Source organism: Vanellus vanellus, assembly GCF_965231255.1.
Source record: "Vanellus vanellus genome assembly, chromosome: 4".
NCBI classification, from domain to species: domain Eukaryota; kingdom Metazoa; phylum Chordata; class Aves; order Charadriiformes; family Charadriidae; genus Vanellus; species Vanellus vanellus.
In genome coordinates this window covers 79299385-79327343 of record NC_138909.1, presented here as the reverse complement: position 1 = coordinate 79327343, position 27959 = coordinate 79299385, and the positions used below count along the sequence as shown (strand labels likewise).

The 27959-nt window shown below is 42.7% G+C and overlaps 1 protein-coding gene and 1 long non-coding RNA gene across 3 annotated transcripts; one reads left to right on the top strand and one right to left on the bottom strand.

Annotated features, from left to right (window-relative positions):
* Nucleotides 1–261: 261 nt before the first annotated feature.
* On the bottom strand, nt 262–23178 carry LOC309670938. Of its 2 annotated transcripts, XR_014269074.1 has the most exons (7): nt 22948–23178; nt 22694–22848; nt 19325–19495; nt 18205–18294; nt 12133–12331; nt 2197–2308; nt 262–1955 (listed from the first exon to the last, which is right to left on the bottom strand). It is a non-coding gene; the product is annotated as an uncharacterized lncRNA (long non-coding RNA). The 2 variants fall into 2 exon arrangements; XR_014269073.1 differs by having other exon boundaries at nt 262–2308.
* Nucleotides 23179–24615: 1437 nt separating this feature from the next.
* On the top strand, nt 24616–27423 carry SLC25A4 (solute carrier family 25 member 4). The gene is made up of 4 exons (XM_082482666.1): nt 24616–24804; nt 25072–25558; nt 26096–26236; nt 26601–27423. The coding sequence occupies exons 1-4, from the start codon at nt 24694–24696 to the stop codon at nt 26756–26758; spliced, it is 897 nt and encodes a 298-aa protein (XP_082338792.1). The 5' UTR covers nt 24616–24693; the 3' UTR covers nt 26759–27423.
* Nucleotides 27424–27959: the final 536 nt, after the last annotated feature.

Here is a 27959-nt window from a genome sequence, read left to right as displayed (position 1 = left end):
TATAACTGTGATTCGTGATACCTGATCTGGGCAGTCGATCTCTGATCTCTGAAACCCCAGACATAGACTTGACAGTGTACAAATATATTTTCTGAGAAAAATACCACCATCATTTCATGACCTAAATAAATAATGCCATTTCTACAAGGAGGGTGGGTCAGAATCATGCTCTCTTCAACACTTCACTGTTCACCTCAGGTAGTAGAAAAAAGCCTTCAAACTGTTTTGACTGAAATATTGCTAGTGACACACAACTCATCCTTGAATGTGGCTGGGGAAAAACAGTGGTCTGGAAGGAACCCAGTGATCTCTGCGTGCCACAGTACTTCCTACGAGATGTCAAAAGTCATTTCATCAGTGTTGAAGGTCCCCAAGCTTCCCAAATGCATCCAGAAAGATGGGAGCTGATCCTGAAGGTCTGGTCTAAAAGTACGCCTGTATACATTTACTTTCTAGGGTGGTGAATCCTATTAGAACAGGAGGGGAATCAATACAAGGCTCTGAAGGGTTCCCTATGCCCCGCCATACGTCATATCTGCAAAGTCAGAAAATACATAGACTGGTCTAAAGGCGTAAAACTGGGGGAAGGGACAAACAAGGTTACACCAATTTTGCATACTGACATTTTCTCCATTATTAAAATTCCAAAGACCTATTTTACATTACTGATCTCAGGATTTCTGGAAACATGCTGTGACTACATTACATCCATCGTGCTCACTGGTGTGGAAACAGAAAAAGCATTGAATGAAGAGAGTGTATGGCCTGTACCATTTGTTATCCCAAACACTGATATTATACCTTTCATTCTGAACCTCCCCTCAAGCTTTACAAACACTTCCACAATATACAAAAGCAGTAAACAGGAGGATCAAGTGCTCCAGCGCACAAACGCAGCCACCTGAAACTAAGCAATGATTTAACCAAACAGCAACAGCACACAACAGATGAATCACTGGGTTCTCCAGGGCACATTTTCAAAGGCAGGTGCAATGGGCAGGGCTTGAGAAAAAGATATCTATTAACTGGAGGGTTAAGCCTATTTAGACAGAAGCTGATGTAAAACGCAAGGGACTGGTTAACAGCGAGGTTGAGAGAAAATGCTTTGGCAAGAAGCCCAGAACCCTGGCAAAGGGAGCACCTGCAAAAAGTCACATGTGGTTTATCATACCAATACCTACATTTGCACATGCAAACTGGGAAATGGTTATTTCCATTTTATCATATGTTTAATATCTGCAATACCCCCAAATAAGGGCGTTCTCACCTCTCAGATCTTAAATCAAAGAGACAGAGAGGAAGAGAAGGTACATTGAGAAATTCAGCAACTATTTCAGTTACTGAAGTGTCTTTTAATCATCTATAAAGACACCACTCCTGGGTACCAAGGTAACAATGGGTTTTTAAGAGGTCTTTAGTGGAAGAGAAAAGATGCAAAAAACCATCCTCTGCAAGAAAGCAATTGGGAAGAAGCACAGAAAGCAGACAGGAAGAACTTAATAGGGTGTCAAGACTAGCATGCTACAGGAGCAGAGATGGCAAGGCAAATAAGACAGCACACCAGGTCAGAGGGATAAGCAAGCCTAAAACTCTGATGGGCATTTGAAGGAAGAATAAGATATTTACGGTGATCTGATTGTAAGGAGAAGTAAGTGGGAGGAACTTTCAAACACGCCATGATAGAGCCAGAAAGATAAGCTAAGGGGATTATTTCAGCAGTGTGACCTCAGATCTACCCAGGGAACATAGGCAAGGCAGAGGTACTTGCAGTTGTTGAGAAACAGCAGGCAGTTGTGAGGTGCACAGCCATGCAGTTCCTACGTGCAAACGTGTGTGGAAATCATGGTTTCTGCTGGCAGGCAGAGCATGAATTCACTACATGTTGCATTTGCTCATAAAAACACGGCCCCTCCTCAGCACCTCTTGTGCATTTTAGAGATCACCAGGTACCTCGCCTGCAAAAGCAACATTAATGAGTCAGAGTCACAAAGGAATCAGTAGCAATCTCTCTCTCCTTTGCATTTTTTAAGGAATCAGCAACAAGTTGGGCAAGTACTTGAATATTTATGAAAAGAGAATTTAACAATGGACTGCAAAGAATCTAAAATGATGTTTTATGGGCATAAATCACAGGTTCCAGTTCCCTCCAGAAAACCTCCTTTCTTCCACCTCTCATGGCACAAGTACTAAAATTACCTGCGTGTCCTCATTTGTGGTGTTGGTGCCTATTTGGACCTTCAATGCTCTCATCACTCTCAAGGAAGACACCAGATGTATCTCACCAGTCTGCATCTGGCAGGTAGCTTTCCTGAAGGAGAGACCTAACATGTAAAAACTAGGCTTAGAAAGCCAAATCTCTGCAATCTCTGTGTGAAACACTGCCTGGGAAAACTGACCTGCAAGCTTCAAAGACAGGGAAAGGAATAAGAAAAACAGATTGTCTTTACTCATTGTTTTCTTATATACTGTTGTTCCTCTGGTTTGTAATGCTTCAAATAACTCAGGTACTGCAGTTCAACTCCAAGTCATCATGAGTTCATGCTACTGCCACAATATCTTTCTTGCAGGATGATTTTCCAATTAATCAACTTTTTTCCTCTTTTACAGTTATTCCCCAACCTGACACATTAACCAGGCCCCTCCATTCTTGGCATCTAGATTTACACACTGGAATGCTGTTTCAGAGCATGCTTAATTCAAAAGTCAGATCCTTCAGCCACTTAGGCAAGCAGTAGTATAACACAACTATTTTCCCACTTCATCACAATTTCTCCAGTAAAGCATCGGCCAGAACGATGCACACATCAGCAGCAAAGCAGGGCTTAACCCAGTGCTCTGGGCGACATGGTACTCCTGCAGCTCCATTTCTTCCAGCTCTTATTTCTTTCCCGCCATTCAGATCCTGTTGGTAGGCAACAAACTGCCAGGGATCACAGAATGGTGAGGGTTGGAAGCGACCTTTGGAGATCTAGTCCAACCCCCCTGCCAAAGCAGGTTCACCTAGAGCAGGCTGGACCGGAACACATCCAGGTGGATCTTGAGTATCTCCAGAGAAGGAGACTCCACAGCCTCTCTGGGCAGCCTGTGCCAGTGCCCTGCCACCCTCAAAGGAAAGAAGTTTTTCCTTATGTTCAGATGGAACTTCTGTGTTCCAGTTTGTGCCCGTTGCCCCTTGTCCTGTCGCTGGGCACCACTGAGAAGAGTCTGACCCCATCCTCTTGGCACCCCCCTCCTTAGATATTTATAAGCATTGATGAGATCTCCTCTCGGTCTTCTCTTCTCCAGGCTAAACTGATCCAGGTCTTTCAGCCTTTCCTCTTCAAAGAGGTGCTCCAGTCCCTTGATCATGTTTCATAGCCCTCCACTGGACTCTCTCCAGTACAGGCTCTTCAGAGCCTGATCTCCTCCCATTGGAAATGAGGCACCTAAATGTCTTCTAAAATTTGGCCCAAAAGCCTCTTGTAATTTTTACTATTTAAATACAATCAAAGTAAGAAAAATTCACTCCAGGGGAGCAGTTTGACAAGGAAAGGTTGCACAAGGAGTGCCTGGCTCCCTCTTGTTTCCTTATAAAAACACACCAGGGTGGAGAGGGGAGGGGATAGGATGTGGGGAGAGGGGTTGCACAGACCCCCATGTTTTAGGCTCTGGATCACTTGCAAGCTGACATTCCTATAGTCTCACAATCACCACAACTCTCCTACCCACCCCCTCAGTAACACCTCACGGTAAAGGTTAAAAAGGTAAAAAAACAAGTAGCAAAGAGCAAATACTTTCCTGTTATTCCCCATTTACATTGTGAGAAAGCACAAGCAAGTCCATACTGTATCAAAAATATGTTTGTTATTAAGAACTAACAATGCAGCATGTGGTATGCATACAATCTTTTGTCGAACCAACCAGTTTGCTGTGTGTCCTTCCCTTCTGTACCTTGGATTATTCCACTCCTTAGGTGCATAAACCAGATTGTTCAGCGTGTCTAGATAGTTATATGACGTTTTGTTGTCTCCTAGTACTTGTGCCCTTCACAAACTGATGGATTTTATAGTCATTGACCTCTGCCTGCCACAGAAGGGAGAAGGGATGCATCGTCCACAGTCACACAACACTAGGAAATAAAACCAGGTCTCATGAACTCTCATATCATGCCTCTTAAACAACCCCCTCATTGCAACACCTTTCTACCCTTACCAAAGGAATGTCCCAGCTCCCATTTCTGTGCATCCCCCCACCTCAGGCAAAGCTATTTCAGTGCTAACATATGTTTTTTGTAGTACTGCAAAACTCGTGAGGAGGTCTAAGCAAAGCAGTAGTTAAAATGCTGCAAGCTGTCACCACCTGTCTGCACTAAACATGCCAGAGCAGCAGTCTCTCTTGCTGCTGAATAAGTAATAGAAACAACAGGAATTGGGAGAAAATGGAAAAAAGTAATTTGCTTCAATATTAAATGCCTTTCCACGATAAAAGAGACACCTACAACGGCACTGTAAGGATCTGCTGCTGCAATCATTTCTCAGCTGCTAGGGTTCTCTGCCTTGAAGCACTTTCCCCAAGAGGTCAGCCAGTTTACCAGATGACACCAGTTAGACTTACATTACCAACTGTATATTAATTATGGAAGTATAAGGCCTTAGTTCCATCCCCTTACTCCTGCTCCAACAGGAGGTAACAAGTCACAAACCATCTCGAGAGGCCTCAAAAGGGATTCTGCCAGAATACAGGACATCCCACAAACGATCAAGAATTACCAGAGTTACCTTCCTGTGGGTGTTAAGCTCAGATACGGGGACACCATGCAGGACCACTGCTGTGTCCCCAGCTTCTGAGTCCTGAATTGTACACCCTCAGGGCTGCTTTACACTGTGCTCAGGTCTAGCTTTCATGCCACTGGGGCCTGAGAACATCTGTTATGCAAGAGCTGCCCAGCAGGCTCCCATGACCTATGCGAGATCTATGAAGGAGGATGATGTAAACCCCAGCTCTTCATCTGGACTGTTGACATTACATGCAATGGAGGGTGTGAACTGCTTTGGCTGATGCTAGGAGTGCTGCCACACTGGGAGTGCTGGGGGGGAAAACCCAGGCTTGGTAAAAACTATCAAACAGAAAAAAGGATTATTTCTTGCTGAAAAGGACTTCTTTCAGAAGCAGCTTCCTGTTTTGAGAACTGCAGTGTTTGGTACCTGGAGGGTACAAGAGGTGCCATTTCCCAACCCCAAAGAACAGTTGGAGATGTTAAGGTAGATTTTGGAAGTTAGATGCAGACACGGCAAAAAGAGGCCATTCAGGTAGCAAAAGAACAAACAAACAAACAAACAAATAGTGATAAAGAAGAAGAAGAAGAAGAAGAAGAGCTTTTCATCCACACAGCATGTTTTCTCTGAAAAACAACTTTAAAAATGTCACAACTAACTTGGAGGTATTTTTGCTACAGCAAACTAGAAATCTTACATTATATGGACTAAAGCAGTTGCTACTCCATTCATTTTCACCGAGGCTGCCTGGGCAATTCCAGCAACCGCCTCTCAGCAAGAAGCCGTGTACCAGCTGCAGCTTCACCAGTAGTACCCAGGCCTGTCTGCTCTCCTCGCAGCTGGGATCTGTACGCTGCAGCTGCTCCCTCCTGCCCACAAGGACACTAAAAATACAGCATCTCCTGCTATAGCAAAATACAGCATCTCCTGGAGATAACTCATGTCTGACACCCTGGAAAAATACATATTCAACTCCAGTCCAGATGTGATTGGAAGTCTACCTGCTCTAAAATCTGCCCTTGCACACAGCTGAGTAAGAGAGATAAGAAAGTTAAGTGCAAACCAAGCAGTGTCTGAGTTGTTTATATGCAATGCAGGCAGCCTCAAGAGAGCTATATCCTTGTGTAACAGACTAGGAAAGCTGATACCTTTTTCCTCTGAAAGCAGATGTAGATCTTTCCCAAACGGAGTGTGGGCAAAACTTGGCAAAAAATTCTTTTATTTCATTAAATCCCAAGGATCCAAGTCATGATCCAACAGGCTTAAGCACTGTCATTTGTAACAAAGCTTAGCCAGTGGCAAATACTACAAGTAGCTTCTGAAAATGTGATAAAAAAAATTGCACAACATGTCACATCATACACCATTCGAAAATATCTTTTGCACAAGTTAACATGTTGAACAATACCCTCTCTGAAACAGCTTTTCACGAAGTATTTGTTTCACTGGACCTACACTTCCCATTTTGTCAACCACATTCCTTTTATAAATGAACTAATTTTAAATATTTTAACTGAATTTTTAATTTTTTGGAATAAAGTATAAAAAATTGTTCCAGGAAAAGAGAAATAAATCAATTTCAAACACCACATCATATAAACTTGAATATGCTGACATTTTTGTGAAAGTTTATTTTGTTTTGAGCAGTTGCGTTAAGAGTATCACATGCCCTGGTAAAGTCAATGTTAACTTGTCATTATACTTCTTAAATGGGTCAACTATCTGAAAAATTAGCTTTCTACCAACTAAAACGACAAATTCAAAATATTGAGAATTTCCCTACAAGTCTTCTAGATGTGTTAGTAGAGAAGCGTAATGCTATAAAACCCACGTCAAAGCACCCAGTTAGGTACATCTTTTACCTTCAACTCTCATTAGCTCTCAAGACCTGATCTTGGTGTGATCATTTCCACTTGCCAACGTGTAATGCTCCATGTAAGAACGGAGGGGTGGTATACCCGTCTTACCCTGATACACCTATCTATTTGGGATCAGTAAACGTGCACATCTTCTTCATCTTAATATTCTGATGACTATAACAACCCCATCTTAAACATGAGCATCCTGTTTCTTAGCATCATTACACAACTTTCATTCAGTTGAATTTATCAGGGTTACACTAAGATGAAATTGGCGCGAAAGAGTGAAAATTAGAGCTCTTAACTCTTCTAAATGCTAACTGGATCTTCCACCTGCAGCAAACTGCCAGTCCAAACTATTTAAAGCCAGATTCCAAGGTCACGACTTGGGCCAGTCTCTTCTTTGCAATTCACTTCAAGGACTGAGTACTTCAGAACTTGGCACAGCAAACGCAGCACGTGTACAAGAGGCAGTGATTTCTCCAACAAATTCAGCAACACTGACTTCTGGTTTAATTGTGGTTAAAACACAGCTTTTCTTTATTATCTTATTATGTCAAGCTCTGTGAAATTCAATTAAGGTATCTATTGTACTGACGAAAATTTAAAACTGTATGCCAGTGCTGTCAAAGGGTCATAACATAATTACAGTTCTCTCCAGCACTCCACCCGCTCCTCACTCCATGAAGATAAACTCAATGAGAGATTTGCCAGGCTGAGGGCAAATTAGTGCTGAACACAGTCTATTTAGGGCTTCCTTTATCCAAAGGGCGCCCTGCCATCTAGTGGCAAGGACATTCCAAAAATACCACTTCGTTTTTTCAGAACTTCATACGGAAACCTTCCCACACTGTTGTACATTTTTCAGATTTAACTAAGAAAAAGAAAGTTGAAAAATATTGTACACTGTATATCACATTCTAAAGACCTATGTACACAGCCACTAAGAAAAAACACACAAAGTAAAAAATTAATCTCCTCTATCCATACTGCATTGAAATACATAATACATGAGCAACATTTATATCTAGTTCTGTAGCATACAGTCCTTTTGCTAGTTAACTGTTAATGAGAGATTCATGCATCATAGCTTCAGAGAACCAAACCATTGGATACTTTTTTCTGTATACAGTTTTCTCTAGCTAATTGCCCTAAAGCTGAAGTAGGAGTTACAGACCACCCGGTGACAGTAGTCATTTAGAAGGAAATAAGTGGAGGTAGGGGAGATTAATTAGGGGTATATAAGAATGATGAAGTACAACCAGAGTATAACAACCACTCAGCTATGTCACAAACTGACACGTCTATTCCAGAAAGGTCACTTCTGTCATTTTCCGCAGCCCCAGCCAAACATTCCCAGCCCCACGCCTATGTAACAGCTTCAACTCACTACTGAAGACGTGCTGAAAACTCAAGTTTTGCAAGGCTGCATGATTGTTAGTGCTGAAGTGAGAGGAGATGGGGAACATGTGACTAAAAGGGAGAAGGAGCTGAGAGCTGCCATTGAGTCATCAGGATCATTACGCCAACTACAAAACTGTACCCTCAATTTCTGATCTACTATACATTAGTGTTAAACAGCTCTGTTGTCCCGGGGCTGGCTGGAATTGAGTTAACTTCATAGCAGCCCATATGCTGCTGTGCTTTGGATTTGTGACTAAAACACTGATAACAGTCTTTTGGCTGTTGCTGAACAGTGCTTGCACAGCGTCAAGGCTTTCTATTTTTCTGATGCTGCCCCCCTCCAGTGAGTAGGCTGGGGAGGGTGGGTGGAAGCAGATGGGAGCGGACAAAGCCAAGACAGCTGACCCGAACTGGCCAAAGGGTTATTCCATACCATACACTGTCATGCTCAGCAATAAAAATCAGTGGTAGGAATGTCTTTCAAGGTAGCTACCGCATCCATTGCTCAGAGACTGGCTGGGCATCAGTGTGTGTGGGGGAGGTGTCTTTGCATCACTTTGTATTTTTCCTCTTTCCTTCACTTATTAAACCATCTTTATCTCAACCCAAGAGTTTTCTTGCTTTTGCTCTGTTTTCTTTTGCTTTCGCTCTGTTTTCTTTTGATTTCCCGTTCTCTCCCCTCTCCTGCCTGGGAGGGATTGAGCAAGCAGCTGTGTGGGTGCTTAGCTCTTGGCCAGAGCCAATCCACCACATCTATTCAATTAACTTTTCATAGCAGATATCCACAGAGAGACATTTCAGAGCTGATGGCCCAACTCCAGCCTTTCGCTCTGTTGATACTGCAACAATGTACTGAAATAGCACCTCCAAGACAAGTTGATGCTGTGGCTCTGAGTGGTGTTATAGTGTTGCTTTACCTTGCACTGCTGTTTCTGACTAGAGATTTAAAAGAATAATGATGCCCTGCCTGTTGGGGCTTGAACTGACACATGCAGCACTTCACCACATCTTTTCATTTCTGGAAATGAGTATTTTGTTCAGTTCCAGTGGCTTCAAAGATGGTAAAAACCTTTTTTTCTTCCTCAGAAGATTCTTCTAGATGACACAGACAAGATGGGAATTAGTGAGCACTCATCTGTCTCTAAGCAGTTTCTCGCTCTGAAGGAGCTGACTGCCAAGAAAGAAGTCCAGAACCCAGAAGTGGTTTTGGGTGGTAACTCATGAAGTCATCTGCTTCCTCATGCAGATCATGTATCTTAAAACCATTTACTTGGATCTGCTGTCAGCAGACCATGGGTCCCTTTAATATATCCAAAGAAAAAGAGAGGTAGAAAGAAGCAGGGAGAACTATAGGTACTGATGAGAACCTATATGAGGAGATGGCTGCTATTTCCTAGTGGAAAGGAGACTGTAGGAGGTGCAGCAGAGCCTGCTCTTCCCAGCCTGGAATAAGCAATCCAAAAAGGAATCTACTCCCAGAGGCGAACACAGAAGAAAGCTCTCTGTGATCACCAGTTTCTAAGCTGTTTGACAGGACAGCTTCACATCCTCCGCAATCTTGGAGACTTGGGTTATATCTGTGGGAGCAGGAAGTGGGATCTCCTCCAACCATCACCTGTTATTTTCCAGCTCAGTGACTCCTCTCTACCCAGGACAAGATCCAAAATGCCCACTAGTGAAATGGGGGAAATGGCTAAAGAATCCTGGAGACTCTGTGCAAGCCATCCACAAGTATACCACAGCCAGAAAAAATACAAAACCTGGGTGCAGCTGGGCTTCCATCCAAAAGAGGGCCCTTGTGGAAAGGTATCTGTTGCTGTGAAGACACTGACAGCAGTAAAAACTCTGTACTGTGGCCTAAGAATCTGTAATAAATCTGACCTACAGGAAAATGCTGAAGAGGAAGAAAATTTGTGCTGAAGCAATATAAGTTGGTGACTAATAACCACCATGAAGCTAATGCCTCCATGCATTCAGACAGACTGCAGTCAAAGCATTATAAGGAGCTGTCAAACTCATTCCTGAACAGTGTTGAGATCTCCCTGTTAGAGACGGATGTCAGGAAAGGTGTACCCAGGGAGAAAACTCTTGAAGCTTCAGAGGTGTGTCTGCCTTGCTTACTTAGTAGCAGGGGTGAACTGCTCTCTGTAACTATTCAGAATGAAGTGGGAATAAAACCAAGTAATCATGCAACATTCCCCTTCAAGATATAGGATATTTAGTGACCTGTACAATCATTTGAAGCTACAGATACCCCGCTGCTCTGGACAAAGGACAGGAATGTCTATCGTGACCAGGACATGCAAGAATAATAGTTCTAAGAATAATGAAAAGCTTGTCAGATTTTTAGTCTTTAGAACATCAGTATGTTGGGCACACTGAGGATGGGGAGATGGCAGAGGATTGTCCAGCTGTGGTTTGAAAATGAAAAAATCAACTTGAAAATCCATTATTTCTCTGCCCCTTAAATAATCTGTTTATTTCACATAGTTTCCCTTACACAGAAATACAACATGTGTGCCCTGAATGCACTTAGCTGCAGGCACTGTGAAAAAGTGTGCTAAAGGAAACATTCCTAGGAAGTTAAAATTCTATCTCCCCACAGCTAGATGGTTCTGGATAAAGAAAATCATTCTTACCTGCACTCAATTGCTGCCTGAAATTCCTGCTGATTAGTCACCTTTCTCTTAAATTTGTTCAGTTTTCTCAGATAAATGTAAAAAAGATAAAACAATACTAAGAAAACACAATTTCATGCACATTAAAAATAAATGAGCCCTAGGTTAGTGAAAGGATTGACCTATTTTAACCGGAGATTCCATCACTTGGAGAAAGAGTCCAGTTTAATTTCAAATATGTTGCCTACCCTATATGGCAAGTGGAAAATTGTCTCCCTTCCCCCTCCCAGCATACAGCTCCAGCCCACACCGTACAAGAATGGAATAAGACTTAACAGAGTTTACAGAAATACTGCCTTATATAAACAACATGTCAGAGATCTCAAACAACCAACTGAGCACAGTACTGAATCATTTAGGACAATTTGGTAGCATGTTTCAAACTACACATTTACTTCTGACCTGGTCCTCCCTGACTAGAACTCCTTCAGAATAAAGGCTACTGCCCTGAGAAAGCCCACAGTCTCCAGTTAATAAGCATTAGCAATAAATATACAGCATGAGATTGACACTCAGTTCTTCCTAACACTTTTGGACCCCAGCAGCAGGACAGTCACAGCACTCTGTAAAGAACAGAGCAGGTGTCATTCTGGGGTCCAGGGACTAGTGTTTCTGGTGACCCAGGGGCAGAAGGAGGCAGTGAATGGAGCAGGCGAGACACCTACCAGCTGACATTTAGCCAGATGCCAAGGTTTCTAAGCTGCCAGGGATTCTCTTCCACAAGGGATATTTCCACCTGGCTCCTTAAACCATTTATCTGTCAGATTCATATTGCAGGAGGAGCGCAAAGGTGACAGGGACTGAGGATTTCTCCATTGATCGCTGGTTGTATTTTTTCTGCCTCCGTAAGGGATTGAGAGCACATTGATGGATGAGGCTCTGCAGAGCAACTCACAGTAACCAAAAAAATGGGAAGAAAAAAAAAAGGTGAAAAGAAAAATCAGGAAGATCTACCCTAGTACCCAAATACAGGACCTATAAAAGCCTTCTAACGAAAGAAGGCTGTTTGTCTTTGCAAGTGTGCAAATGGCCCGTCATGATATAAACTTGGTGATGCCACTGCTTTGCCTACAACAGAGCCCATGAATTCTCAGCAACTCTCCCACAGCAGGATTGGTACAGGCAGGAAACAGGCATGCAATTCACCTGTCCCAGTGCAGATATCCATAGAGTCCTTGTCTACATGGGAACTAGCTAACTATAATGGAGAGATACACACATTTCTAATGCATGATTTTTTTGACACATCTTGAAGGTGCCTGTGTGGTAGCATCAAATTGTGGGATCCTATCCAAAGACTATTACCTTTGGGAAAAGATTACTCACTTCTATCACAGGTGATTTTTTCTGTGTTTCAAATTTCACAGACTTCAGCAGTTTACACTCACAGAGGGCTCACAAATTAAACAATTTAAATGTGATTGGACAGATGCTTACCAGAACATGGCCTTGGGCAACCTGGTCTAGTAAGAGGTGTCCCTGCCCATGGCAGGGGGGGTGGAACTCGATGATCTTCAAGGTCCTTTCCAACCTAAACCATTCTATGATTCTATGAAGTCAGACTGAAAACTTGGCTTCAGCTGCAGTCACACCAGATGCTGTACTGGGTCTGCCATCTCCCATTTCTCCATGACATCTATGAAAGAAAAGACGCAATCAGATTTTAACCGTTTCTACTTTTTTCAGCCAATATCCTCAAATTCTGAGACTACAACTGTTTTCTGCTGCAAACATAGCCAACTAAAAACCTGGTCTGTGTAGAGAACAATGCAGTCACTGTTCTAGGCAACCGGGTCCTCCTGCCACCCTGGCTGAGGTGTGACTATTACTTGAGGAAATCATCATCCCAGGCAGACAATGGTATAGTCCCTCTCCTTTCTTTTCTGATTTGGGAGCCTGGGAAATTAAGCCAAGTGGTCTCACAACTGAAGAGCGAACCAAGTGGAAAGTTAATCAGACACTTTTACTGGTTCTCTGTCTTTCCCCAAATAGACCCAGAGTTACAGCCTGATCATTGTTTATAACAGAAGCACAAAACTTCACAACTTCAGTTGGGTCTTGAAACCAGCCCAGATGTGGCTGTTCTGCTCCAGAACAGAGCCCCAAGCACAGCTCTTACAGCTACCAAGGATATCTGCAGATGTGCAAGGGTTCAGGGCTACCCACGCCTCACATCTAGCAGGGGTGTACTGCATTAGAGCGAGGAAATGCCCCTCAATGGCACTTTCCTCTAGTTCTGGTGGAAATTTTTGATTATTTCCATTTTTCTTCCACACTGGCTCACAGATCAGCTATGGAAAAAAAAGTCCTAGACAACTCTATGCATCCTGTACTTAAACAAGAGTAATTTTGGATTACTTTAGATTTCCACACAACTTTATCTCAAGTACTTGTAAGTAAGAAATTTAATAATTCTATATAATAAGAAGCAAAATAACAGTGCTACAAAAATCTGATTTACTGATGGAAATGCCTTCCTCTGCATCTCCCCTGCACACTGAAACACAAACAAGCATGCCAGAAAGTATGATTTCTGGGTCACAAGATGCTTTGCACAGCCACGAGGACACTACCAGTGCTAAAACCAATACAACTATTAGCTATATTCTGTTGCTACGAACTGAACTGCTAGTGAAGATATGAGGGCACATTTCAACGGGCTGAAGCACTATATGAAATGAGAGGATGAAATAATGAATGTATTCACATAATGCTGCTTTCCTAGTTATATTTTGTTAACGTTTTGCTGGATTTTACCAGTCTTTTACGGTTTTTCCCGAATCCCAACAGCAGAGGGCAGCACTATAGCCCGGCTCAGCCTGACACCAGCCTCTGAAAAAACACCCCATACGGATTTTTCTGCTGTTTATCAAAAAGGTTATTCCAGGATACTTCTCTTGCACTGGGCATAGGCCCAGCAGTTAGAGGCCCTGTCTACTTAGTAGGTATCTCCGGCTTCTCGAGTCACCCCTGCTATGGAAGGCCATGGATCCTGGCTCTGTCCCAGCCTGACCTATTCAGGGGAAAATTAATCCTGCTGCAGAAGGCCAATGCTAAAATAAACCCACGCTTGCTGGAGAGTGGAGATGTGGCAGGGAAAAGGAGCCTACGTAAATGCGTGCTTCTCATCCCCTGCTATAACCAACCTCCTCCCAGCCACATTACTACCTCTCAAAGCTGAGAACAACCTCCCCTGCTGAGCAGTGCCCAGTAGGAGAAAGTGCACAGCTCTAGGGTAGTTTTCCCAAAAGCCGCGTCAATGGGATGTCTTCTTCTCTGGAAGTGAGAGCGTTTTAGAAGTGGAGGAAAAAGGGGAAGAGGAGTGCTCTGCCTAACGGGTCTTTTTTTATCTTGTTTTGCAGAGGTGAGGGGCAGAATAGGAGACAAAAGTGTGTAATAACAAGCTGCTGGGTACCCAGGACGCTGCTGTCTCACAACTTTTCATTCTTTTAGCTGTTCCTGCCTGTAGATTACTACCAGTGAATGTGAAAGCCTGCAACTTCAAAAATGCCTCACAAAAATGAAGCATGGTGTTGATGGAAATGCACAGAAGCCACAGAGACAATTTTCAGTTACATAAAGATCTGTCTATTGTATTCGAACTGTTACTTCTGACCTGAGTCACTGGTCTAGTTCTAAGAACAGAAAATGGGTGCCACCCTACAGCACTGTAACATCTGAAAGGAAAGGCAAATAATATACAAGCAGCAGATTCATACAGCTCGTGGACGAGCCCTCTGTCACTATGATCCTGGAAGTAACTTAGAAGGTCCAGATAATTTATCCCAGTCTGACTATTTCAAGACAGTTTTGTGTCTGGATGACTGTTCTCAAGATGTCCATTTTCCCCACTATATATACTCAGAACTCTTTTTTTTTTTTCTTATTATAGGCATATGGAAGATAGAGGATATCTTCCTCTCAGTTTCTTCCATTACTGCATCCTACTATAAATGGGAAGAAATTAAATGGAGCGAAAGGACAATTCTTTCTACAGTGTAAGACACTTAAACAGCATCTATTTATTCATACTTACTTATAATACAACTGTACATACTGTATATATTAATTTCAAGCAATATAGCAAAATTTAAGAATGTATATTAATACAGTAACTTCCCTTCTTTCTTATGACTTATAAGAAAGTATTAAGAGGTCTCTTTATCCATGGAATCAGAAACAAGCAGTCATTTGCTAGGAATGAATGAAATACAGACTGGGTTTTTGTCAAGCTGAAGTAACATACCACATAATCTAAATATTTCCTGACTTCTGCTTCCATCCCCATCTTTTCTTCCCTCTCACATCCTGTGTATCAGCTCAGCTGGGCAAATTCAGAGCAAAAGGAATTTTGGGAACTGGGACTTGAACTAGATCTTTTCCAGAGTGAGTTCTGAAGCAGTAAAATACCCCATCAAGAAACACAACAGATTTGACACCACTTGCTATTTTAAATCAACCTTGTACACTGTCTTCAAAGATACCTCTTTCCTAGTTTAAACATGAAACTTTGAGTTGGACTCACAAGCCTTTGACAGATGTTACATCCTGTATCAAACAGGTTAAACTACACAGACAGAGTAGCACTTCCTATCTGTCAGACCCATGGAGAGAAGCAGAAGGTACTTGTACCTTTGCTTTGCTGTCTATCAACTGTCAACTGTCATAGAATCATAGAATTAGTGAGGTTGGAAGGGACCTTTAAGATCATCAAGTCCAACTTGATGATCTTAACCAACAGGTTAACCTACCCTGATAAAAACACCACCACTTCTAAACCATGTCCCTAAGCACCTCATCTACCCTTTTCTTAAACACCTCCAGGGATGGTGAATCCACCACCTCTCTGGGCAGCTTATTCCAATGTTTAATAACCCTTTCAGTGAAAAAATGCTTCCTAATATCCAATCTAAACCTGCCCTGACATAACTTGAACCCATTTCCTCTTGTCCTATCACTTGTCGCCAGGGAGAAGAGGTCAGCTCCCATCTCTCTAAAACCTCCTTTCAGGTAGTTGTAGAGGGTGATAAGGTCTCCCCTCAGCCTCCTCTTCTCCAGGCTAAACAACCCCAGATCCCTCAGTCATTCCTCATAAGGTTTGTCCTCCAGACCCTTCACCAGCTTTGTAGCCCTTCTCTGGACACGCTCCAACACCTCAATGTCCTTCTTGTAGTGAGGGGCCCAAAACTGAACACAGTACTCGAGGTGAGGCCTCACCAGTGCCGAGTACAGGGGGATGATTACTTCCCTAGTCGGGCTCACCACACTATTCCTGATGCAGGCCAGGTCTGCAGCTGACAGGATCAAGTCATACAAGAAGTAGCAGGGTGACAAACTACTGCATACAGTCCTTCAGCTTGAAAGTTGCTACTAATGTGCCTGTAATTTAAAAGGAATCTAGACCCTTTATTTCACTGTCCCATTTCACCAACCTCAGCTGATCAGTTAAATCAGAATACCATATTTTCTGGAGCAATGGCCCCACTCCTTCCTCTCCAACATGACCTGAAATTAAGCTGCAGACATTATACACATCTATTCTTAACAACTACCTATCTATTGCTTCAATGTGCCTGTATCCTGTGTACAGGGATAGGGCAAGTATATGAGAAAATACAGAAAACTGTTACTCGCTCAGACATATCTGATAAGGCTAATCTCTGTATTAATAAAGCCCCTTAGCAGAGAGGCAGCTTATCTGAGAAAAAAATAAGATTTTTGCTAGCATAATGCAAGTACCTCAAATGAAATAAGCTGTACCATAACAAAAGAACTCATTTGCCAATACAAACTGCACCTCCATAATAGATAGAGGTGCACGTGTAGCTCTGTAAGCCGGGGCTGTGATTTTTTTCCCCACAGTCCCAATCAATACAGCTACACTTTTAATAATGTGTGATGTGGCCTTAATTTGCCATTGTCTTGCAAAATGTAGAAAAATTAATACTTCAATTCATTATAAAAACATGTCTCACATTATAATAAATGCTATTTGAATTATAACAATGTATTTGTGAACTATTTAACCAATACACAGGGTGACAAGAAACTGATGATTCCGACACTGAGCAATATAATTTGTTCATTTCTCACTTACTCAAAAATAAGCTTAAATTTCTATTAAAATTGTTGTGGTAACAGATGTTGCAAGTATGCATAACAGTGACATCTACATGTAATGCCTGCAATTGTTTCTGTAATATAAAAATATGATTACCTTGTTTTGCTAATGCAATGCAGGTTATCTGACTGAGCACGAAGCTGTGACTCAGTTAAACATATATTGTGTCAGAAATCGTTTCAGTTTGTCCTACACTATATGAAAATAAAATTACTGACAGCAAGAAAATTATGAAACAGTTCAGAGAAGAAAAACTAGTCTAGAGTAAAATCACAGAATGGGAAACTACAAAATATCTGAAGACAGGAAGAGGTAACAACCTGAGCAGAAGCTAACAATATTGACATTGTTAAAGAGAAGATTATTGTATTATAATCAGTTATATTGTCAGAAATAGCAGATAGAAACCAAATAAATCACTTAAATTATTTCACTTAATTCAAATCTGTCAGCCTGAAACAATGGACTTTTAAAGGACAAAATATCCAGAACAGCAAAATTACACACAGAAGCAACTTAGCAAATAGAACTCAGAAGCAAAGATTCCAAACACAAAAAGATCAACTTAAATAATTTTCTGACACTCCAAAATTATTGAAACCCAAAGGATGATTAAAAATGAACTGAATAGAGCAAAAACTGAGTACTTTCCTTATTCCATTAAGACTGATATAGAAATAATGTTCACAAGAGCAAGCTTGAGCAAAACAGTAAAAAAAAAAATAAAAAAGCTATGAGATTTCTTCATATACACTGATGTGCACTAGTACAGTATCACTGATTCAAAAGGGTAATTACTGGTTTACATGAACGTAAGAAGAAAGAACAGGTCCCTACGAAGAGGCAGGAATTGAACAATATGTAAGAGTCACCAGAGCCATGGAAAGCTGAACATGACAGCCATCACTCAAGGTATTACAGGAATGGTGAGAACAATGTTGCACTATGCAGAGAGGGCTAGGTGACCTACTTTCAACCTGCTTTCAATTCTTTCAACCCAAAAGATTTTCTGAGGAAGGGCATGTTGAAAACTTCAAGTCAGAAAAAAAATCTAATTTAATACGTTTTCTTTTTAATAGCTTTGCTTTACTAAACTCTGAAAACAAATCAGACCTATTTTCTAGGTCATGCAACTTAGGCAGGTGTATCTGAATTCTGCATTCACACAAACCATCGTTTCTGTAGTCTGGAAACAAACAAACATAAAAACTCCACTAGCTAAGTAGAAGAACTAGGTGAAGAACTCATTTTCCTGATCAGGACCTAAAACAGTCGTAAGGCTACTGCTGGGAAGTGTCACCCTCTAGCAGCCAGAGAAACTTTTATCATGTATTATGGAAAATATAAACAGCTTTAGCCCATAACTTAGCTTTTCTCTGATCACATACCTGCTCAGATGTTGTCGATACTGTTTTGCAGCTGTCATACCTTCCAAGAAATCTGGGCAACACCATGAGAATTATATCCCTGAGAATGAACTGGAATATGTAGAAAAGCGAAGTACAATTTTAACTCTCTCTTAGCACTGATTTCAAAGACAAAAGCAAACGACTATCTTTAGGAAGAATAAGACAAAAAATGATAGGAAATAGAACATTTCAAGGTAGTAAGAAGGAAAACAAAGCTTTAACTGTCTATCTATAAACATAAAGATTAGGACCCTGGAAACATAGACTTTTCTTGAGAAGCAAACCTTGACCTTCCCTTTGCCATGAAGGTGACACTTTTTAATAGCTGTTGTAGAGCAAAACAATCTCCGGATCTCATTTCTTCATGAAAAATATGTTCCAACCAGATTAAAAAAAAAACAACAAACAAAACACAAATACATAAACATCAGAGATCCTCTCAGTGCGTATTTTTCCTGGAAGCACAAAAACCGAAAATCACTGAATCCAAGAAAGGATATATGCTCCACCATGTAATGATGTATGTTTGGCAATGACTAAAGAAATTATTTTCTGCAGAGATCTACACCAAAAGAAAAAGTACAATACTCCTTTCAGCTGCAAAGTAGGCTTTCAAATTCTGCTTTGTGCTTGTTCTGAATAAGCTTTAGTGGTATTATTGGAACAAATATGATCTTGACTTTTCATACTATTGCAGTAGCTTATGTTGTCAGCTTACAATTTTGAGAAAACCTATTAACTATTAGCCCAATTCTGACACCCTTATTTAGTTACTTTCCAGACCCCTTTCTATTGTCTTCAGCAAGTCTTGCCCATGAATAATGATTGAGTCAAGGCATGGGTCAGTGTGGTTAAATCAATTTTGTAATAACAGTGAAGCGGTGTGTGTAACACTATGCAGCTGTGCACTAATACTTGTGGAGAATGTTACTAGGTAACTGAATTGTCCAGATTTATGCCAGCTAATATTTTCTGTTTGATTGAGAGCATCACAAACCACCACACACCAAACCAGAGAGGAAACAGATCTTATAAACAGACTTCAACAGAAACTATCATTCAAAGTTACTCTTTTTACAGCAGTTATTTAAATACAAACCTGATTTCAGGATGTGCATTACCCCGTCTACCTATTTACATGCATTTGAGCAGATTCCTACTTCACCCACTTCAGGTCTAAGTTGTGTTCCACACCAGGACATCAAGCTGATCCTGTTGCTAATAAAACTCTCTCTGCTTCTGGATCAATTTCCAAATTTAGCTGGTTGTCCTGAGCCATGAAAAAAAAACAGAAGTGGACAGGGAAAGGAAATCAAAAAATATATACAAACAATACGTAAGAGAGAGATCTGGGAAAACTACGAAACCTGCATTCATGCCTTGCCCTGCCACATGCTGACAGAATGATCTTAAGCAAGTCACTTCACTTTTCTTCCAAAATACAGTCTGATGATAATGAGTTATACTTGATATCAAAAATATATTTACCAAAAAAAGAGTTAATAAATAGTAAATCCACTATTATGGAGTCTAACAGGTCATTAATTTGCTTATACCCATGACTTGGAAACTGTCCACAATGCCGCTGATTAATGAGTTCACCATAATCTGTAATGTGTGCTGTTATGTTTGTGGCATGAATGCATTAATTATCAAACAATGAATAGATGTTCTACAGTACTGTAAATCTTTATGACACCTTGTAGCATCCATTAACTATATACTGTAATGCACACCTGTGACAGAAGATGATTTTTTTCTCAAGGTATGTTGAGCCTTATGAGGAAAAATTACTTAAGTTCTAAATCTTAGCAATATTGTTATTCTGTCTACAGCATACCAAGTAAGCTGCAACAAAATTAAACAAGAAACTGAGTTTCTGAAAACTGTGTGACATGAACCTCTGATGAGGAATCCGGTCCTGCAGGATTAGTGCTTGATTTGTTTCATTTCTCTCTGGCTTCCCAGGCCTTCTCTTTCCTTTGCCTTCTCCTCTACTACCTCAGAGATACCCATATGTCTCCTTGCCCTGGTCTGTTCATTTCACCTGCACCCCTCACTCAGTGAGGAAGAGCCATTCCTTTGATGTGGTGTACAGCAACCGTTGCTTTGCCCCTGATCTCTGTTGTCCCATCCTTCCTCTCTAACCTGCTCCTTCACTTGCCATGTCCTTCCTCAGGTCCTCTCATTTGCTCTTTCCATGATCTTCATCTCACCAAACTGAGAAAATCCCATCAAATCTCAGCCCTCTTCCTCCTGCTTTATCTTTCTTCTCTAGCACAGATTTGATTGTAGATTCTCTCTGTTTCTTACTTCTCCACTCCTATCTCATGAAGTCTGCTTGCCAAACACATACCTCAGTCTGCCTTCACCTTCAATTTCCTGGCTGGCCTGTTATCAGGTTTACTTCATCCACAATCATTTAATTCTCTCCCCTTCCAGTTGTGCCATCCTCCTAACTTTTCCTCCTACTTTTCCAAGTTAACTGAAGACCTGGCTGCCTTTCACCGCTTTTAATGCACCTCTCAAACGCTCTCTTCCTGAACATCTTCTGCACAAATACTTGCCAAAGGATTTGCCAAAGAAATCCTTGCCACCTCCTGCAAGTCTATTCCTTGTGTCACACATTGGGTATTTTTTCTTTACTACCTTTACAACCCATGCTTGTCCTGTTACAAAGTAACTTCTAATCTGTTTCATATCCATAGTCATTCCCTCCCTCAGTTTTCTGAAATTTTGCCCCTCCTCCAACTCCTTGTCCCCACATTACAGACGTGCTCTAATAAACAAACATACCCTATGTTGACTTCCACTGCTATTTCCAGCACTAACACTTCCCTCCTCAATGTGCTGCTTATACTTACTGTCCGGTTTTCCTCCTCTCCAGCTCACTGTAGGCTCCTAACCCAGGTAACACCAATATCCAGCTAAAATTACCCTCACTAATATCTGCTCAAGACAAAACTCAAACCCCACACTCCTTCATTCTTCTTGATCATCTTTGTCACTAACAACCCTGTTATTTCTCCTCAAGTCTCATCTTCGCTTAGCCTCTTTGGGCTCTCTTAGTCTCCTCCCCCTGACCACAAACATAAACCAACCTTACACAAGGAGAATTTACTACAACTCTACAAATTTTCCCAAAAAAAAACCCCACATATTTATTCTAGGCATCTTGCCAATACACTGTCTCCCCATCACTGTCTATGCTGGGGGTCAGGATGGTCTGACTGATCCCTTGTGCTCACCCTTGTGTCTGCTGTCAGACTCAAACTGCTGACTTTTGAGAAAAAGCCTTATTATTTTGTGTCTGGACAATCCTCAGCACTAGGGTTCCCAGTGTCTTGGAAATGCAAATAAACAAGGGTACACACTACATACTACAAAAATATTGTAGATTTCCTGTAGTGTTTCAAGCTGGCTATTCACACATCAAAGCACAATGCAGTCAGTCACTAATCTCTTTTGAAAATGTAGACCTAGGTTATTATTTTTAGCTCAGAATTTTAATTCCAGTGTCTTTATGCCACATCAGCAGTAGAGAGCACCCACAAACTCAGCCTAGAAAGCCAGCTCATCCTTCCCAAGCTGCAAAGATCTAAGGAAGATGAGGCTTAAAAGCTGACTTTTGGTAATTCAGAAAGGAAAGCTTGCATTTTCAGAACTGTCTTAGCAATTTCTCTGTGAAAGTATCAGTAACTATTCTGAACGTACAACACCAAACACCAACTAACTGCAAGAAAAGTCAAAGTTCCTTTCACTTGTTTTTAATGATATTTCCAGCCTAGTGAAAATGCTTATCCTCAAATTTGGTCATACTGGTGGATTTAGCAGTAAGTTCCTTATAGCATACATTTGCACTCCTCCAGAAAGTAACATAAAAAGCCTCATTGTCATACATAGGAAAGATCCAAAACAGGCATTTGGAGCAAAAATCAAACAAACGAAGAATAACCCTCAGAGTAGTGGACACACGTCGTGGTCCAGTGTTGCTTTTGTTAAAACTGTTTGGAAGCTGAGCATCTCCTGCAAATAAATACCTGGGCTCAGAGAAGGGAAAGCAGAAGCAGAAAAAGTGAGTATTCACTTTCTATGCATTGCTTTCTTTAAACAGTGGCAGCCTTGGCAAAACAACATTACTGCTACAGACATACCTATTAAACCAAAGAGCCTCTGTAGAGTGGGATGATGATGCACAACAGTAACTTCAAAAACTAACTGGAATTCTTACAATAAAGACTTCATTAAATTGTAATTAAGAAAACCCACACACAATTTAAATGAGCTAAAAAGTGTCTTTTTTTTTTTTTAAGAAGGTAATTTAAATGAGTTAAAACAAAGATGGTGGGGGAGGGGAAGGCAAAAGACCCTTTCAGGCTAGACCACACCACCACAGTCTCACTCCAGGCCCCCCATTCCCCTCCCTCCCCATTAGCATCCCACGGTCACTCTCCCACCTCTCACTCACCAGACACCAGTCAGCAGGACACTAGCTGACACCTGAGTGCACGCACTGAGAAGACAGTCTGGACAGTCAGGCAGCAACTGTGAGCAACACCATCCCATGGGTCTGGACAAAACCAGCAGCAGAAGCCCTGAGACTTTAAAGGGATATTTACTTTCCTGTGAAAAGAGGAGACACCAGACCTTGTGAGCGAAGTATGAGGAAGAAAAAGGAAAGGTCAAGGGTACATACATTAAACAATACCCCCCTCAACTCACAGTCTAATTCTAGGGCTCCCCTATGCTTCCTGCTTGCACCTGGTTTCGGTCCTTGCTCGGGGAAAAGGTCTCTTTGAGGGGAGCTCTCTTCCCCTTTCTTAGAAGCTGTGGAAAGGCTCCATCTGCTCAGGATGGCCAAGGTGCAAAGGGTGCTCCTGGAAGTTAAAGCTGCCGTCTGCTTCCCAGAGCTGAGGTTCATGAGAAAAGACTTCTACCTCAACAGACCGAGGAGAGGCAGAGGGCAAGAGAGACGGGGGATCAAATTTACAGTCTCATTGACTCATGCTAACAAACACGTCAGTGAGATTTGCTGTCCTGAAGAGAATGTCTCTTCGTGGAACGGCCAATCTTTTAGCACCTATATTAAGGTGAATCCTATTTCCATTATTGATACCATATTACCAAATCAAAGCAGCCCCCCTTACCCCACGCATTCCTCAGTATAATGTTGTCCTAAGGGCACATCTTAATGCCTTTTTAAGGGAAACTCCTAGGTATGCATCTACAACTTGCTGTACTGCCTTTCACTCCACACAGCAAAGTCACCCAACAGTCAATCATAAGCTCTTGCTTTCTTATGGGGGTCAGCCAGAAAGGACAGATGAGAAACAGAGAAACCAGCGATGGAGCCATGTAATCTTCATTTGAGAGCTGAACATTCCCCTAAGAACCACTGAATGAAGGCAGGGTTTCACTACAGCCTTTACTCTTCTTTTACACCTGGTGCGAGTCAAGCAACTTGAGCGTTCCTGGGCACATGCTTCCCGGAGTCCTTTCCTTTCCGTTCCCTTCCCCTTCCCTTCCCCTCTCCTCCCCTCCCCTCCCACCCCCCCTCCTTCCGAGGGGACTGACTGCAACTCTTGTGAAGGTCTGACCTTGCAGGGTTGAAACGAGGGTACAATGCAGGAAGGCATGTTGCCTCCTCTCCGGGAAAGCCAGGTCCTGGAGCACGCCGGGGTATTTAAAGACCTCAACGCCTGCAAGTTCACACCATGTATCAAACATGAAGCGTGTCTCTTTGCCCTTGACTCAGAGAGGTCTAGCCCATTCCTGATTAGCGATGCTCATGAACATCGCACCATTGTGCTGCCTCCCGGGTTGACTCTGCATCCCCGGTGACCTTCGTCGTAGGGCACAGTGTCTGCACCAGGGCACCCGCCCAGCATCCGCCTGTCCATCCTCACCCGCCATGGTGTGAATCCACACACACAAAGCTAAGGCTTAAAGCACTCTTGCTTCTTCGCGTTGACTTCACTCAACAAGTTGCCCAGTCTCCTCACCCAGGCCTCTCTGGGCAAGCTTTAAGCTGCCAGCGCCTGCCTCCGGCCCACACGAAACAGTTAACATCGCCTGAAGTGCTCCTGCCAGCTTCCTCAGTCCCCTCCTGTGCCTCCTGGGAGCTATTAATACAGCAGGCACATGCTCTGACATAGCGTTCCCCGGCAGCGACCAGATAACTTTAATTTGCCCTTTAAACGTCCGGAGCCCAGTGGCCCTCGCGGCCCCTCCACAAGGGAACATGGCGGCGCTGCCCCGCGCACCCCAACGGGGCGGGCCCTGGGGGGTCCCAGCCAATGTCCGTGCCCTCGGGGGACACCTCCTCCTATCGCGAGAGGCCGCGGGGTATAAGAAGGGCGGCTCGGGGCCGGGGGGCCATTTGGCCGGCGGTGCGCGGGGGCGGCCGGGTGGGGAGGTGCGCGGTTCGTTGGCTCTCTCCGGGAAGGGGGTGTCGGACCGGCTGCCAGCATGGGTGACCAAGCACTCAGCTTCCTCAAGGACTTTTTGGCCGGTGGGATCGCTGCCGCCATCTCCAAGACGGCTGTCGCCCCTATCGAGAGAGTGAAGTTGCTGCTGCAGGTGAGGAGGAGGAGGCGGCTGCGGGGGCCGGGCGGCGGCGGCGGGGGGAGGCCGGCGGGGCTGTGCCACAGGCGGCCGCCGGCCGGCCTGACTAAATATGGGAAGGAGCTCGGCCGGCTCCGGTTACCCGGGCCCTTCAGCACCGCCTCGGGGGAGCGGGAGCCGGGCCAGGCCTCGTCCCTGCCCTTCAGCGGGCCGCCCTGCGGGGTCACCCCTGCAGGGTCTGTCTCTCTACCCTCCCACCCCTCCACCTTCTCCTCCCTCCAGGTCCAGCATGCCAGCAAACAGATCACGGCCGAGAAGCAGTACAAAGGCATCATCGACTGCATAGTCCGCATCCCCAAGGAGCAAGGCATCATCTCCTTCTGGAGAGGCAACCTGGCCAACGTCATCCGGTACTTCCCCACCCAGGCCCTCAACTTCGCCTTCAAGGACAAGTACAAGCAGATCTTCTTAGGGGGAGTGGACAGGCACAAGCAGTTCTGGCGCTACTTCGCGGGCAACTTGGCGTCTGGGGGTGCGGCGGGAGCCACCTCCCTCTGCTTCGTCTACCCACTGGATTTCGCCAGGACCCGGCTGGCGGCTGATGTGGGCAAAGGAGCCAGCGAGAGGGAGTTCACTGGGCTGGGCGACTGCATCGTCAAGATCTTCAAGTCTGATGGCTTGAAGGGCCTGTACCAAGGATTCAGTGTGTCTGTCCAGGGCATCATCATCTACAGAGCAGCCTATTTTGGGGTTTACGACACGGCCAAGGGTAAGAAGTGCATGGAGAAGTGACTGCGAGGGAAGAGCCATCCAGTAAAGGCACTCCGGGGCACTTGGTGGTACAAGGACAAGCAGGGCTTGGGTCAGCACCAGTTTGGTTGCTGGTGCTAGAATAACACACAGGTGTTTCTGAAGCGTGTTCCTGCCTCCCTCAACTTGCTGCTCTGAGCAGAAGCCTTGGGTTTGCAGGGCATTTTCAGACGCTTTCTAGTTTCTTTTTCTGACATAAGGCTTGCATGGTAGCTTGGTACTCATGACGTGAGCCTGGGAGGGTTCTGCAGGAGACACCTTTCGGTTGGGGAGCATGAAGAGGGCTTAGATCAAAAAATCCAACAGTCCTATAAACTTGTTTCACTCGTAGTACCTGTTAATAGTCAAACATGGATGAAGGGAGAAGTTGCAGGCTTGATTGAGTTGACTTGATTGAGCGACTCCTGGGGTTGGTGAGTGATTGTTCCTTCCACAGCCATCTTTCCCACAACCCTTTCCCTCTGTACTGACTCTGCTCATTTGTTCTCGATGACAGGTATGTTGCCTGATCCAAAGAATGTGCATATCGTAGTGAGCTGGATGATTGCCCAGACTGTCACTGCAGTAGCAGGGCTGGTTTCTTATCCTTTTGATACTGTGCGACGTAGGATGATGATGCAGTCTGGCCGAAAAGGAGGTAAGAATAAGCGCTCTTATGGTGTTCTGGTAGCAGAAAGTATCTCTTCATCAAGATACGATGGGAGATGCTGGGTGGGTTTTGTCTTAGGGAAAGCTAATGACCTCATTGGAATCCTTGAAAAAAATAGCAATGTGTTTCCCATAGCTTTTCTAATTATTTCTGTCATGTTTGCTTAAGAGGCTGAGACTTGATTTGTTTTGATTTCCATGTGGAGAATTAAAATCACTGTTCATTAATTGATTACTGAATTTTAAATTCTTGGCTGTAGTTTGCTTATTCCTTGTTGGTTTAAATATATGAAAGTTGAAACAGACTTGCTGTATAACTTCAAGCCTTCTGACCTTTATGTCTGTTTCTGCAGCTGATATTATGTACAAGGGCACAATTGATTGCTGGAAGAAGATAGCTAAAGATGAAGGAGGCAAAGCGTTCTTCAAAGGTGCCTGGTCTAATGTGTTGAGAGGCATGGGTGGAGCTTTTGTATTAGTACTTTATGATGAAATCAAGAAATACGTCTAAAACTTAACATCATAATGTAGTTCAATTGTTCTCAATCAACTTTTTTTAAAAAAAACATGCTATTGTGTTGTAATGGACAACAAAATATTTCCTAGGGAAACGGAATAAAATTTATGAGTAACATATCTGGTTGAGATGAGGATGCATTAACTTAAAAATTGTTCACTACACCACAGTTACATTTTTGTATGAGAATTCCTCCAACATTTGTATTGGACCCTGTGTATATATTATACTTCAAATTTCAGGTAATACATTTTGTCTAGAGACAAGACTTAGGTGGTCTACACCTAGTTTAAAATCTAATATTGTAAAATCTTCATAAATACTGATTGTACTGATGTCTCTAGCTACCCAAACATGATGACATTTATAACATGAATTAAAATCATGTTTTCTTCTAAAGCTGTATTTTTTTAAGATGATATTAAGTGAAAAGCATGTGTAAAAACAAACTGTACTAAAATGCTAGGCTGAGTGCTACAGCCTCTTCACTGATGTATTATACAATCATATGGTTGAAGCCATTTTCAAATGTACTTTGTAGAATATGGAAATACAGTGTTTCAGAAATGCCCTGTATCTTCACAAAGCAAAAAGTTGTCTGCTCTGATGTTCAATTGAACTGAAACAGAAATAATGAAATAAATTAATATATCAATGAACCATTTTCCTGTTGTTTTCCGTACACTGAACACACTACATGTCCTTTAAGGTGATGTGCTAATCAGCACCCATTAGTGATTGTCTGTTACTGCCTGAGCCTCTAGAAAGTTTTTCAACAGAGCTTTAGGTAGATGGGATGGTTATTGATAATTCTAGAATAGCAAAACCAAGTGGATTCAGAGGGTACTGCAGCCAATTGTCTTAAACTACCCTAAGGTCTTAGCTGCTTTGATAATTCATTTATATTACCCTTAACTTTGAAGTAAGTGTGTCTTCATTTGATAGTGAAGTCAGTGCTTTTCATTTTATTTGAAAAAGTATTCTATTCTAGAATACTTCTGAGTTGTTAGTGTAGTAATTATACTTCCAATTACCCCCAGTATTAACAACTTGAGCTATTAATTACCAATGAGATGAAAACATGCTCAATACAGAGTTCTTAAAGTTTAGATGCTGCATGGTTGTGAAGTCACCTAAGAATAGGCTTTCTGACCAGGCAAAGGAGGGAAAGTGAGTTGTGCCCATTTCAGGCTAC

Bases quoted from the DNA above. Each gene is read 5' to 3' on its own strand.
- SLC25A4 (XM_082482666.1), top strand. From the start codon at position 24,694: ATGGGTGACCAAGCACTCAGCTTCCTCAAGGACTTTTTGGCCGGTGGG. The intron at 25,559-26,095 runs GTAAGAAGTGCA...TCTCGATGACAG, and splicing joins GGTTTACGACACGGCCAAGG to GTATGTTGCCTGATCCAAAG. The intron at 26,237-26,600 runs GTAAGAATAAGC...CTGTTTCTGCAG, and splicing joins GCAGTCTGGCCGAAAAGGAG to CTGATATTATGTACAAGGGC.